General features: G+C 41.9%; 1 protein-coding gene across 1 annotated transcript; it reads left to right on the forward strand.

The window, feature by feature from the left end:
• Positions 1–295: 295 nt before the first annotated feature.
• Positions 296–7,803, forward strand: LOC121623542 (caM kinase-like vesicle-associated protein). The gene is made up of 10 exons (XM_041960857.1): positions 296–390; positions 516–647; positions 2,026–2,100; positions 3,296–3,434; positions 4,630–4,750; positions 4,866–4,941; positions 5,145–5,281; positions 5,449–5,527; positions 7,167–7,254; positions 7,453–7,803. The coding sequence occupies exons 1-10, from the start codon at positions 296–298 to the stop codon at positions 7,801–7,803; spliced, it is 1,293 nt and encodes a 430-aa protein (XP_041816791.1).
• The last annotated feature ends 6,802 nt before the right edge of the window (positions 7,804–14,605 follow it).

The raw sequence follows: 14,605 nt of genomic DNA on the forward strand, positions 1-14,605 counted from the left end.
CTGCTGCATTGATACTGCCACTGGTGGCTCTTTAGCTCTCACACTTTTGAAAGGCTTTCTCAGCATTATTGAAGTAATTCTTTATGACTGAGGGAGGGCCACATTTTCAGCCAAGTCATCATCCGAAGTAATAATACAGCACAGTGTGACGCCAAACTGAAGAGCATGATCAGCTAGGTGGGACCCCAGGACAGCAAGAGAGGACAGACTGAAGAAAGTGTCTCCTCTGTCTTTGTTTTCATTTCCATCTCTCCCTCTTCTGTGTCTCTTGTCTCACCGCAGGTCAGGAGTGGCCATGCCATTTGGCTGTTTAACAATCGGGGAAAAGAAGGATTATAACAATCCTTCGGACGTGACAGACAAATATGACCTGGGTCAGATTGTTAAATCGTGAGTATTTCTCCAGCTTCTTGAGAAGCAGGACATCATCTATATAGACATTTGAATGAAAACATATCTTTTCTCAAGAAATCCACATGATCGATGTTTACATCCCCGTCAATGCTTCTCTTCAGGGAGGAGTTCTGTGAGATATTCAGGGCCAAGGACAAAACTACAATGAAAATGTACACGTGTAAAAAGTTCCTGAAAAAGGATGGAAGGAAAGTCCGCAAGGCTGCGAAAAATGAGATCCTCATCTTAAAGATGTAAGTTCTTCAATGTGGTTAATGCTCTCTGGAGTCTGAATGTCCGTGTTAAATAGATCATAATCACTTTTGTGATGAGACTGTCAGCTTCTTTGGTTTTTTGTTTTCATTATTCAGTCTTCCTAAATACTAATTTCACTCAGAAAAACGATATTTGAGAAGATGAACAAAACCAAAAACACATCTCAGCGCTTCCTTTATCAAAAAACCTCATTTCTGAATGATCACACGCTGCCACTGTTTCGAAGAGCTGTTGTATTTGAGACATACTTTCTCTGTGATTGTCTAATTTTCCAGTAAAAGCTAATCATCAGCCTAATCAAATGTGATGGCATTGTCAAAGGCTGGGAATAATTGCTGGCAAAACATCAAGTGCTGTCTTGAAATGAACAATATTTGCATATTCATAGATTGTGGATCTTTTAATGACGAACCACAGTAGATGTAATTTTAAGAATATTTGATCTTTTTGTGGAAAAACCATATCTGATGAATTCCTTTCACAAGCAGAATATTTTTGTCTTAAAATACGTCTGGATGGAATTTTTATGGTAAGCATCAAATGTGTATACTAGTAATACTTCAGTTAATAGACTGATGCTGCAGAAGGAAACAAAGGCAGCGTTTATTGTAGCTGTGGGCCGATGCCTGCAGTTCACTTGTGAGTTTGTGAACTTTACCCCTCTTGGTCCCTCACCAGACTACATTAGCCACTGTTAGCCACTTTATTTCACTTTTAAAGTTTTAAATTCAAGATGTGTATATGTGTGCTTGTAGAAATCCCTACAATGGAGCAAGGACGTGCACTACTTTTTGCTAAAAATCCCATAATGCAGTGCTTTTCCTTGGCTCCTGATGTAACATGTTAATTACAGTTATGCAACAACACCACCTGTCAGTGGTGACGCAGATTGATAATGATGCATAAATGTCCCAAATCTGAATTTTCAGAAATAGGAACAGGAATATTTTCTGTACTTCCGGGACGATTGACAGGAAAGAACAACACCGTGTAGCCTCAAACACTGTAGCTTTATTGGCCAAATCCACCATGAAGTTTCCCATCTGGTGCCGTGGTTGTCGAAGGCATGGTCGCCTGCTCAGCACCACGCTGCTGCATCGCTGTCTTTATTTCCATGTGGAAGTACCAGATTACATAAATGTGGTTATCTATGGATGGGCAGCCGGACAGGAAGTTCAACATTCAGTTCCCTCTGTGGGCCTACTGTAGTGTGATATTGATGAGCATGAAAGCAGATTTTTCCATTTTTTCCTCCAACTGCATGAATGATCGTCTCCTATATGAGTCCTGATATCATTCTCCCTCTCTCTCTTTGTGTTTCTCTCTCTGTCTTGTGTTTTTGACACATCACCTCAGGGTGAAGCATTCCAACATTCTCCAACTGGTGGACGTCTTCGAGACCAAAAAAGAATACTTCCTCTTCCTCGAACTGTGAGTTGAGATGTCTGATGATCCAGGAGGAAATGCTCCCTGCTTGTCTACTTGTCGGCTGAACTGTATGTGTTGATGATACGCTCGTGGGAAATGAGCTGCTGTAGCCTGAGACCTGGTAGATATGAGAACAGCTCTGAACTCCACTCATTTGGTATTCAGATATGATTGCTTGCTAGCTGCTCCATTCTCATCAGCATGTGTTCTTGGGGAATATGATACATTTGGATATGGATATGCGAAATGTGCGATACTCGTCTCATCCTTCAAGTACACTTGATTAGTGGGCTTGGGAATTCTGGTAAGAAAGAAAACGATAAGACACCAGAGAAACATCTATGGGGAACTGATTAAAACCATTTTTCTATAGCAGGTGTGGTGTGCATTCCAATCTTTTAAAAAATGTTTATTATTGGAACAAAAACATTTCAATATATGCATAAAATATGCAATGTAAAATTATAATTTTCAAACCACCAGATTATTATTATTATATTGTTGCCTTTCCCTGAATAGTTGACAGTAGAGAGCAGGTGGAAACATGGGTAGAGAATGGAGGATAACAGCAGCTGGATTCACGAGATCACATGAGATCACGTGAGCTGAGAATCCATCTAGCCAGGCTTCAAGTTATGTGCTTGTGGCCGAACCACAGTTTTTTGGACCAATCAGGGTCCTATACTGACGACTGGTAGCTATAGGTGGACGTGGCTTAGATGTGACGTCAGCAACATTTTAAAACAACAATGGGGGCTCCTAAAGAGATCAGCGTAGCTGCTGCTATAGAACAGAACCAGAGATGATTTCTTCATTGAAAGAAGAATAAGGACTGGCACTGAAAGCCCTTTTTTCATCTCTCAATGGGCTTCAGCAAGAGGTTCACTCTCCTGCTACGTCATATGGTCATCTGATCTGATTGGTTAGAGTTAGCCCATGATAGATGGTGATAGACAGATGGTTCATCCAGGCACCTGCCAAGTATATTTTGAAAGTGCCTGCCCTTTTCCAAACAGTTTCCATGGACGAATTCCCAGATGGTTCTGTGCAACAAACCATCTGGTGCTCAGGTTAGACAGAAAAGTTCCCAGTCAGATTTAAACCAATAACATTGTAGTCACACGCTGCAAATCTTCTAATTCTGAGATGAAGTCAAATTCATAACTTGTTACACATTATGGTTCTTCTTTTTCCACAGTGCAACAGGCAGAGAGGTGTTTGACTGGATCCTGGACCAAGGTTACTACTCAGAGCGAGACACCAGCAACGTGGTGCGCCAGGTGTTGGAGGCTGTCGCCTACCTCCACTCCCTGCGTATTGTTCACAGAAACCTCAAGGTAACATGCAACAGTAGTGAGAGTAGAGGCATATAGAAGATTTAGACTAATCCCGGTAGCAGCACCATTACTGTGGTGCCATCTCACTTTCAACACAAGAAATAAAACTGCAGTCTATGGAATGGATTCCACTTTTTAAATATGCCCAGGAGATCCTATTCTAGTTATGTGCTGAAAGTAAAGAAATCAAAAGTTGCTGAAATGGTTGTAAACTTTTCAATGAAATGTTGGTTTACTTGTCTGTGCCGATATCAGCTGCTCCAATAATAAACCTCAGTAGAATCCACAAGCCTCTGCTCCATTAAAATTAGGTCTAGATTGGTCTAGATCAGCAGAGCAAAGCCGGTGTCACGTTGTGGTGGCTGCCTACAGTGTGCTGTTGGCTGGCAGAGCTTGTACGAGCTGGACCAAAATTTTGCTTATTCAAATTCGCCTGTTTCAGATTTTTATGGAGAGATGTGCTTCGTCGCATTACTTGAGTTGCTGTATTCATTGAAGCTCTGCATGTAACCGACAACAATAAAATTAATCTGAGGAAAGCTCTCCACAGGAGCCTTTAAACTGCCAGTGTGGAAGGAGACAGTCCTTTGCTTAAAGGGGGTGAAAGTAGGTAGTCTACCTACCTACTTAAGACATGATAAGATATTCTTTCTGATGCCGGCCGTTTCCAGTTTCCGCTTCCAAAATGCCAGAAATGTGACTGTAGCGCTGCGATGCACTGGGCAGGGTGCACTTGAGTGATATCTGTGCCATGATTAGTGTTGTTTGAATGCAGAATCAACACAACAAACCAATAAAAAAAACAACAAGGTGGGTGCTAAATGATTGCTATTACTAATAACAGCTTGATTAGCTTCTCCACCTCAGTCTCTCTTTCGGGCCGTCAGCTGAAAGAAAATCAGTGCATTTATTAAGTGGAAGTACGTCAAACATGGTGGAGGCATTTAGCTTTAATTTATAGTAAAAGGACAAAATTAAACTGACTGCCTCTCGTTTGATTTGACTCATTTTAATCCGCACTGGATAATTAAACTTTTAGATGTTTTCACTCTCTTCATTATATTTCTGTCATAAAATTCTCTCACAACTGAAATTCAACCTCTTAGACTTTCACTAGACGATTAATGATGAAAAAGAAAGAAGTTCAGCATGAATAGTAGATTAACTGATGTCATTGTTTTATGCTTTTCTTTAGTTGGAGAACTTGGTTTATTACAACCGCCTGAAGCACTCTAAAATAGTCATCAGTGACTTCCATCTTGCTAAGTTGGAGAACGGACTAATCAAGGACCCCTGCGGGACACCGGAGTACCTGGGTGAGAATATACATGCACCGAGTGGCAGATAAGACATTGCTGTTCAGGCAGGTCAGTGGTGAGTGTGGCGTGGCAGCGGCAGAGATTTTGATGGAGTTTCTGTGCTCTCGTGCAGCTCCAGAGGTGGTTGGAAGACAGCGGTATGGCAGGCCAGTGGACTGCTGGGCAACAGGTGTCATCATGTACATACTGTAAGTCGTGAATTATCACATAAAGAGAGATTATCATTCACAGCGGAAGATATGCATACACCTGCTTTAAAGTCACAGGGTGGAATATTGAATCATTTTGATGATAATAGGACTGTACATTGTGTGATATTACATCACTGGCCTTGTTTAAGTGTGGCACGTAGATGTTTTTTGATGCTCTTTTTTTCCCTCTGCTGCCTCAGGCTGTCAGGCAACCCTCCTTTCTATGATGAAACTGATGACGATGATTATGAAAACCATGACAAGAACCTGTTCCGAAAGATCCTGGCAGGAGATTATGAGTTCGACTCTCCGTACTGGGATGACATCTCTGATTCAGGTACTTTTAGGATAAAGTTAGCAGTGTGGAGGAGGTCATTCAATCCGAGAGATCTTCTCCCTTCTCACCTCTTGAGTGGTCAAACATGTGTCATGTTAATGTTGCCATCAATCAGGAGAACAGACCCTTTTTTGTTGAGTGTCATCTGTGTGATTTTTCCCTGACAGCTAAGAGTCTGGTTGCACGTCTGATGGAGGTGGATCAAGACCAGAGACTGACAGCCCAGGAGGCTATAAACCATGAATGGTAGGCAGCAGAGCTCTGAATTATTGTGCCGACCATTCAAACCAGAGCAGTGCGATCAGATTGTAATAATGTGATCACAACAGCTGCGGAAGAGAAGACTTTCTGTCTTGTTTTAGATTGATCACATTGAGAGACGTCAGAGATAACTTTAACAGATGAATCACTGTTCTTAATTAGTGCTCTGTATTTATTAGGCTGCAAGTCACTACAGCAACAATATTCATGTACTTAACAAAAACCAAAACTGGTTGCCACATTAGCAGTCTGACGTAGTACTGTACATTTAGTACAGAGGTTCATGGTTCCCAGACAATGCATTCTGCTGACTTTGGTGATCCAATGTCCTTTACTTTAGTGGCACCAGCAGGTGGAAATGTCCTGACAAATATTGGTTGGACTGATTTAATTTGGGGCAGACATTTATGTTCCCAACATGGTGATACGTAAACTGTAGTTACTGTTTGACACCATTGTGTCAAAATTTCACTTTGTTCAATTCTTTGGTTCATGACCAAATACCTCAAAAACTGCACTCCCATGACGTTCAGTGTTAAGTCTAAAAAATAGCAATTGTTAGCATGGTAACACTGAAATAACAATTTTTTTGGCCACTTGGGGGCAGTGGAAGTTGTGAACACATCGACATATCATCAACTATTAAATTGATGTGATGTGGTGAGCTTTTTAGCAAGTAGTTGCTCTGACTCTCTTTTAGCTCTGTTTTTGGTCTCTACCAACTCCTGAGGGAAGTATCTGCCTCTTTAACTGCTCCACTATGTTCACCAGCTATCTGTGTGCTGTGTGGTACTGAGCAGGTAGTGTACAGCAGGAAATGGGATTCGTGGGAATACCCATCCAAACTATTTCCTCTCTTTCTTTCTTTCTTTCTTTCTTTCTTTCTTTTTGGAAAACATTTGGAACATATTGGAACATGTTTAGAAAATATGTAGGCCTACAATTTACTTACTTGAAACATATGGAACAGCTCTGTGTGCATGTATTATGGTCATTCTTATGTTGTAAACGTTAGAATGAACATAATACTGCTAACAAGGTTAACATAAATGGCATTGCCTAGATAATTATTAATACCAGCAAATAATACAATAAAGCAGTCAGGTTGGGAAGCCATAGGTTTATGCATATTTCTCCTGGTTGTATTTAGTGTTGCTTGAAATATGACCAATATTGACTGAGTAGCTGAGGTGCATCTTAAAAATGCAGTGCAGTTCCCGGGATTCCCTGGAAAAATATTACTCACCTCATTTTGCTTTATCTCCCTTTTTTTTTTCTTGGTTGTTGAATTTCGTCTGTTTGAAGATATTTATAATTGTTAAAAAGGCTTTCATGGGTCACTGTCACAGTTCGACTGTTGGCACTGCCGAGGTGCGTCTGACAAAGCCGCTTCCAGTAAACTACACATTTTGAGCGCAAATCGATTGTCACTGAACGAGCCTGAATGTCCCAGAGAAATGATCAGAATAATCCGTAATGGTTAAACAGTCCCTGCAAAAGTTTGCCAGCCAGTAAAATGAACAACAAATTGAGTAATACTGTGTGCAGTAGCCTGTGGCAACCAAAGATAGGGGAAGCATAAAGCTCTGTTGTGAAGTTGTGTTTTTCCCATTTTGTACAACAGGATCTCCGGCGGTGCAGCTTCAGATAAGAACATCAAGGAGAATGTGTGTGCACAAATAGAGAAGAACTTTGCCAGAGCTAAATGGAAGGTAAGCCCTTTTGTTGTCTCTTCCAGGAAGCTCTTCTTCTCAAAGTTCAGCAGTAGCTGTGTGGCCCTGGAACAGGGAGGTATAGAAGTGAAGTACGGTGTAAGAGATAAAACAGTCCGATGAGAGTTGATGTTCTCTGAGCAAGCTTTCGGGTTGCAGTACCTGTCTGAGTTCAGTTTGTTGTCCCTCCTCCTACAGAAAGCTGTGCGTGTCACCACCATCATGAAGAGACTGAGAGCACCTGAGCAGAGTGAGTCAAGGGCAACCAGCCCTGCAGCCGGGGCCCCAGCAGACGGCGCAGCTCCCCAGGCTGCCGCTGACCCCTCCGCGCCTTCATCTGCCGCGACACCTGAGGGGGCGCCCGCTGCCGTCACAGGAGCGGAGATAAGCCAACCGGGGCCCGAGGCCGGAGCCGGGGTGGCAGCCCCGGCCGCGGAGCCGCAGCAGCCGAGCCCGGCGCCGCAGGAGGCAGAGCCCGCGTCGCGCTGTAACGGAGAAGCTTCGGCCGCTCTCCACGCGGCCACCGAGGCCGGGGACGAGCAGGGCTAGGCCCCCTCGGCCCCACCCTGCCCTGTGTGACCTCTGCAGTCCCCACCAACTCCTGCACACTGTACATTAGCTGCTAGCATGGTGACACTGACTCTGCTTCTCTCTCACTTGCAGCATTAGTATCATCTCATGGAGGCTGTGTGCTACCTTTCCCGAGTGCTGCCTTGCATTGGCTTTCTTTTCACATATATTGTGTCTTTTTTCACTGACCCTCCGGTGTTTTATGTCAGATTATATAAACCACGTTGATCTCCGCACACTCAAGTTTTAGGGGCAAAAACAGATTTGCTGTCAAACTGTGGCTTACGGCTAAAGTCTTCTTTCTGATTCTTCTCTTAGTGATAAGAGAATACAGGGAGACATTATTGTGCTAAAAATGGCTTTGATTCCTTTTTAACGAGCCAACTTGGGAAACTTCTCTCTGCCAGTCTTGCAATTACAGTATTTGTTCTTAGAATCAGTAGAAAAGTTTTGCCTCTGAAATTTTGACCTTGTACCATAAGACTCAGTAAGTGCTGGTCCTCTCACATGGAGACGATCATATTTTCCTGTCGCAGGGGAAACATGATTATCTTCCTCACCTGTCACTGTCTACACTAACCAGTTGTTGTGCGTTGAACAGCGCTGAGATTGGTGGCTGGGAGTCGTTATGCCCAGTACTGTATTTTGAACTAGGCAGCTTCACACATAAGCACACACACACAAACACCATGTTCCTTTGCTAACTTCCTGCTCAGGACAGAACCTCATAGCTGTAAGTGTAAAGATTCTGTATATAGAGACCTTTGTAGAAGTAGCCAAAACAGCATGCATTCTCACTTTTTGCTGTTCATTTCACATTTACAGCCACTCGGTGGATAAAGATGCGCTACTGCCAACCCTGTCTAATCGTAGGCCACAGCACCCTCGCCTCTTGCCACAAGCCGTCGAGGCAAATGTTCCTTTCAAAAGCACACTACACATTATGCTGTCTATTACTACTGTTCATTTAGTGCCCCTGCTGTCATTGTAAGTGGATGAAAAAAAAAGTTTTCATTACATAGCAGTTCTATGCATCCAAATTAATTTGTAGCTTTCCTTTTTTAGAAATGTCACCTCATGACGTCTTTATCCATCATGTCATTGAAATTGCTGTTGTTGTTTTTTTGTTTTTTTTTTGCCAGATCTCAGTCTATTTATATCTACTTTGGTTTAATTGTGTCCTTTGTGGTAGGATATTAACTTAAATGCCATATATGTCTTAATATTTGGTTGTAAGTGTTAAACAAAATGTGCATTAGCTGACCACATGCGGCTGTCAAGGGAAGACATGCATCATTTTGACTTTGTGGTAACTGGGGTCATCTTCACCAACTCAGCTTTGCTGACCTGTATTGTACTGAAAAAATGTAAGAGTCATCTGTTGGACATTTCTGAACATATTGTTTATTTATTTATGATCTTGTATATATTATTTTTTATTTTCATATCTGTTTTGCCTTGTTTTTTTTCCAACTCTTTCAGTCATTTGTTTATTCCATAGATTTTTCAGCTTATACTTGATCAACAGTAATAACGATCTATCCTTTCCTGTCACTGGTCCCCTCGAGCATTAATAATGAGCTACAGAAGGAGTTCTCTGTAACCACTCTAGAGGAAATTGAGCAATATTCGACAGGCTGCAGAAACTGTGATTCCTGGTGTCCTTTCAATACAGTTTGTGTACCTGTAAGTACAAGTCTATAGTCCTTGCCAGCTGTCAGCCCCATCAGGGCCACTAACCCAACACAAGGCTGCTGTCAGATAAGTGTGCATGTGTCTGTGTGTGTGTGAGTGTGTGTGGTAGTGGTGGGCAATAAAACCATATTTGCTCCTCTGGCCTGTGAGTGCCCGCGTAAATTCCTGAGCTGACACACACTGAACCATGGGCTTTCATTCTCTGGTCGAGTAACGACAGCAGCCACATTGTCATTACGATTATTAGATGACATAATTGAAGTATAACGTGTTATGGCTCGTGCACAGTCGCTCTGTCTGACTCCACCCAGTCTGTTGTTAAGTGTATTTACTGTGAACACCTGTGACTTTATATGAAAATGTCCGTTTCAGACAAAAAGGGGCTGTGGAGAAAACCGATTACATTTATTACCCGTAGAATCAAAGAAAAGTAGAAATGTTTGACTTCTTATTGCTGCAGGATCTTTTATCTAAACATGTGTCTCCTTTTAATTTGTGCTACGGTAGATTGGTAGACACACCAGTCATTCAGACGATACCACGATATTATTTCTTACATTGTTTAAGATAAATATTTAGATTTCAATGAGAGGCTTAAACAGAATATAAGAGATTTTTTTATGTGAATAGATTATTTCATGTAGTCTGTTCTCTTTGTTTAGATGGCAAATAAATACTGTTTCAATACTGTTACACAGTTTAAAGCAATGCTTTTTTCCAATACATTTCTCACTGTATTTATTATTCCCTGTCTGTTCATTTTGCCATGCACTAAACAGGTGTATTTGTAGATGTGACGTCTGCCAGGACCAGTGGTCACCTGTAGGTCCTGTCTGGCATTTGTGAGCTCTGTACCGTACTCCTTGACTGAGTTGATGACTTTGATGGTAATAAAAATTCTAATTCCTCTGTTAATTCATCTGTGATCCTCATCATTTCTCATCTGCGTAGACAGTCAGTAGACAGAGAGGCCATAGCATCTTTCCGACGTGACGGCTCTATGAACGTTCTGCAGGATTATTTCGAGAAAATGTGGGAAACAGCCTGCGTCATGACACTCTGCTTTCCCCCCAACCCGGAGGAGAGCATCTGTGTTACACGCTCTCAATTAGCACAAGCTTAGCGCCCATCCTGGTGGGCTGTGAACTCATGTTTGAAAAATCCCAGCAGTGCCATTTGGTGAGACTTTCCGGGATACTTGAATTGCATCGCATTGGAATAATAATGCAGAGAGCTCACTTTCTAGGCCCTCTGGGGTTTCAATAGGCTTCCTCTGGGGAGATTTTCTCTTTTCCATTCCATTGTACAAGGCATGCAGCCATCCATACGCTCATCGGGGCTCAGGGGGATCCTAACTCTCATCTCTGTGTGTCATTGGATGACTTCATTAAGTGTGGTGGGTTGAGAGAAGTGTCAGTTTCCTGTTCGTCTCAACTAGCAACGTAGAGATGAAATGCTAGTGATCAGAGTCTGTCCTTGCCGAGAGGAGAAGAGAATTTTGCAAGGAATACCAATATATGGGCAAAACCAAACCTCCATACTCACTAAACTACAACAGTAGCTAAAATAATTTCTGCACATTGTGGACTGAGTTACGTGGTGCAATCAAATCAGAAGTACTTGAGCAACAGGAGGCAAGAACTCATTGGGTTTAACACATCTTTTAGGCAACTCTGTCAGGCATCAGATTCAGCACTGATCACAATATTCCAAGTGAAGAATTATGGTAGTAATGAGTGAATGCAGTGTGTAGCATTGATTTATTGACACGGCTTAGAGGCTAAAGAGTGATCAATCACAGCTCCTCTGTATGCCACTGAGGCCCTACAGAAAACACATGGCATTGAATATGCAGTTTATTCGCTAATTTACTGTGACTTATGTGTAGAACAGAGCTTCACTAGTACTGACAAATGCCAAAAATCCAAAAGCAACAATCCCAAAATCAACCTGCAGTAATTACGTTTTGAGACAGGTTAGTTACATGAGGTTTATTTTGATGATAAAGTACAATTACAGTAAACTGTGGTTTAGCTGTGCAGTATAAAAGCAAAAACAAGATCCTTTTGAAGGATCTGATAGCTGAATAAAATGTTATAGTGTATAAACAGTATTTCCAGTGGAGCTTGACTAAATACGTTTTCTTAAGTTTAAGCACACATCTTGTAATGTACGTGTGGATATCCATATTGTACACCACAGCATTTGGCTTGTGGCCCCTTACAAAAAAGTTGATTTTTTTTTTTCTGTTGTGCTGCCTCATTAAATCATCTCAAGATCCTCAAATCTCTCTGGTGACCTTTTGGAGGGGACAAGCCCTGAGCTGGGAACCACGACTGAACTATATCAGGTAGGTAAGTGAGTGACTCCACCTCAGCCGGCCACGACAGTGAAATGCTACTCGCACCTGGCTGGATCAGGGTTAACCTGATAATGAGGATAGAATACGTCATAATGTATCAGTCACTTAAGCGATTTTTCTGCAAAAAGAGCACTTCTAAATACTTTTTCAAGTACAGTTCGCTGTACTGATTTGAATATAGGACCTTTACTTGTAATTGAGTATTTTTCCTGAAGTAAAATTTCTGAGTACTTCTTCCAGTACTGGCTATTTCCGTGCAACATGCATAACAAATTGCAAGCAATACAACATCATAGTACAAACTGTCATAATTTGTTCATTTGTTTGGGTCTGTGCATTTTAGAATGGAGATTTTGTATGCTTTGCAGGTTTTTTCTCAATAGACAAAGCTTATTTGTTCCATATGAACAGTCCAGCAGATGCTGTTACATCCTGCCATCTGCTGGTTGACACCATGTAATGCAGTTTAAGCAGAACTACTGTTTGACTGTGTTCTACTGCGTAGAAGCAGCAGAGAGCGATGTTGCTCCCTCTTTTCTCTGCTCCACTCTCGAGGATACAGTGGTCGACAGTACTTATTCCACGCTGTCCCCAGAGTTTCATCTGCATGTGGTTACTGCATGAGAGAGTCTGACACCGTTAGAACTGAGAGTTCATCAAGGTCAGAATGTGGCGTGATGCAAGAAACAAAACACCCGGTCGCTGTAAGAGCTAAGTTCTTCAGTCTATTTTTTGACAAATCCCTGGTTGAGGCATTAAATGAAAATCAGCTCATCAAGTCTTTAATGGACTGAGTTTAGTTTTCAACAGTTGCCAAGTCTGTAGGTCTTTAGAAGGATGCCTGTGAACAAAGAACCAGCTTCATGGCATGCCAAACGTCTGTCTCTCACTATCCAACCTCTGAGTCTCTCTGCTCCAACAATGCAGTAAGTGTCCGGCAGCTCCCACTCTGAGAGAGACGGAGCAGATAACCAGAGAATGCCCTGACTGCCCCTGAGCCACCCAGAACCAGATCGGACTCAGCGATAAGACAGAGACGGACTCTACATCTGAAAGTCAAGTGAATGATTCTAGTGATGCCATGGCTTGGCTTTATGTCATGTGATACGCCACTGTGGAGATAATGCCCCACAGAAATACATCTCTGTTGTGCTGTGAGGAATGGTGCACAGACATGTCTGAGCAGACTCTGGTGGGTCAACCTTTGGTTTGGGCAGCTTTGAATTTCCAAAGTGTGGATCAGCTTCTTGGTTTTAGGCCAGTTTCTGATTCAGAGGCGGAGGTGGGTGGACTTGAAGTGATGTGGTGATGATACTGATGTAATTTTAACAGCCACTGTGGGCGAGGCTGACCCTGAATATTGGTGTCGTCTGTGTTCGAACTGTCAAACTCCCACCCTGACTCCCCTCGTCTGCACTGCTGCTCCTGGGTAGAGATCAGATAAGCAAAGGGAACAGAGTCCTGTCTATGGGGCGGAATGAAAAGGGGGACAAAAGAGTTCTCTGAAGCCCAGATGTCATCTGATGTCTGGAATGCCCCACAGAGGTTTTCAAAGTCATCTGATCTATTGTCTGGCTTGTCCTGAAACAAACCCATGCTGGGTGAAAAGGTGTCTCCAGACATGTTCTCATCTCCACATTTTACGATATATTATCGATGAAGCGCTCTTTGTGGGACAGCCTTTTGGAGATGCACACTGAATGAAGAACATATTCACCAAACAAGGGCGGCCTATGTAACAAAAGTATGTAGTGCACATTTGTGACGTCTAAGTCAAATACAAGAAGAGAACACATGCAAACAAGGAACAAATGTTATCTGCACTCTGATCTGTTGTTATTCATAATGCATGCAGCTAAAACAAGAAGACAGCATGTTTTGCATCACTGCTTCTTTCAGTTTGCTCATTATGTTTTAACTTGCATGAATTATGAACCATCTGAGTCGGTCCGACAGTTGAGCAAATATTCATTGCTTGTTACTTATTCAAATCCCAGCTCGTTACAGCATGCTATAGTGGCCAACTATTTATGCTTGAAGGTGCCATGTGTAGCATTTTACCACTAATACATTACATTACATTATACTGTACATTAACTATTAACAACCTTCATGGGATTGGTGGTCTTTATCAGCCAATCCAGTGGCGTTTTGTTTGTTGAAATTCATTAAAATTTCATTGATTTTGAGGCTCTAACACAGACTCTAACACAGGTATGCCAGGGAGCACTGGTTCCAGCCTTCTTTGAATGTATCTACTGATAGGAAATCATGTGTTATGACTAATTGCGACCCCTTGCAGGTATTCATTACTTACAGAGCAGATATCTATAAAATAGTGAGTTCAATTGAAGACGATTTCATTAAAAAAATATTTAGAGGACTGAAGAGGTAAATTATTTTGGACATTAAAAAGCAAAGATTAGGGAAAAATCTCAAAATGTCATTACCTCTTAAAGGGGCAGTTCCCTCCAAAATCAAAAATACTTATTTTTTCCTCTTACCTTGTTGTTCTATTTCTCCATTGTTTTGGCATGAATTGGCGATTTCTGGAGATATCGGCTATAGAGTTATGTGCATTCTCTCGAATACAATGAAACTAGATGGCACTTGGCTCGTGTTGCTCAAAGTGCCAAAAAATATGTTGAAAAACTGGAGATCATATCTGAGAGAAAGCAGATATTCCTACAGCTGATATTCAAGGACTCTGTAACTCGCAGCAAA

This window comes from Chelmon rostratus, chromosome 2, assembly GCF_017976325.1.
Source record: "Chelmon rostratus isolate fCheRos1 chromosome 2, fCheRos1.pri, whole genome shotgun sequence".
Taxonomy (NCBI): Eukaryota; Metazoa; Chordata; class Actinopteri; order Chaetodontiformes; family Chaetodontidae; genus Chelmon; species Chelmon rostratus.

Excerpts from the sequence above, each read along its gene's own strand:
- LOC121623542 (XM_041960857.1), top strand. The coding sequence starts at position 296 with ATGCCATTTGGCTGTTTAACAATCGGGGAAAAGAAGGATTATAACAAT. Across the intron at positions 2,101-3,295 it reads TACTTCCTCTTCCTCGAACT|TGCAACAGGCAGAGAGGTGT; the intron begins GTGAGTTGAGAT and ends CTTTTTCCACAG. Across the intron at positions 7,255-7,452 it reads TTGCCAGAGCTAAATGGAAG|AAAGCTGTGCGTGTCACCAC; the intron begins GTAAGCCCTTTT and ends CTCCTCCTACAG.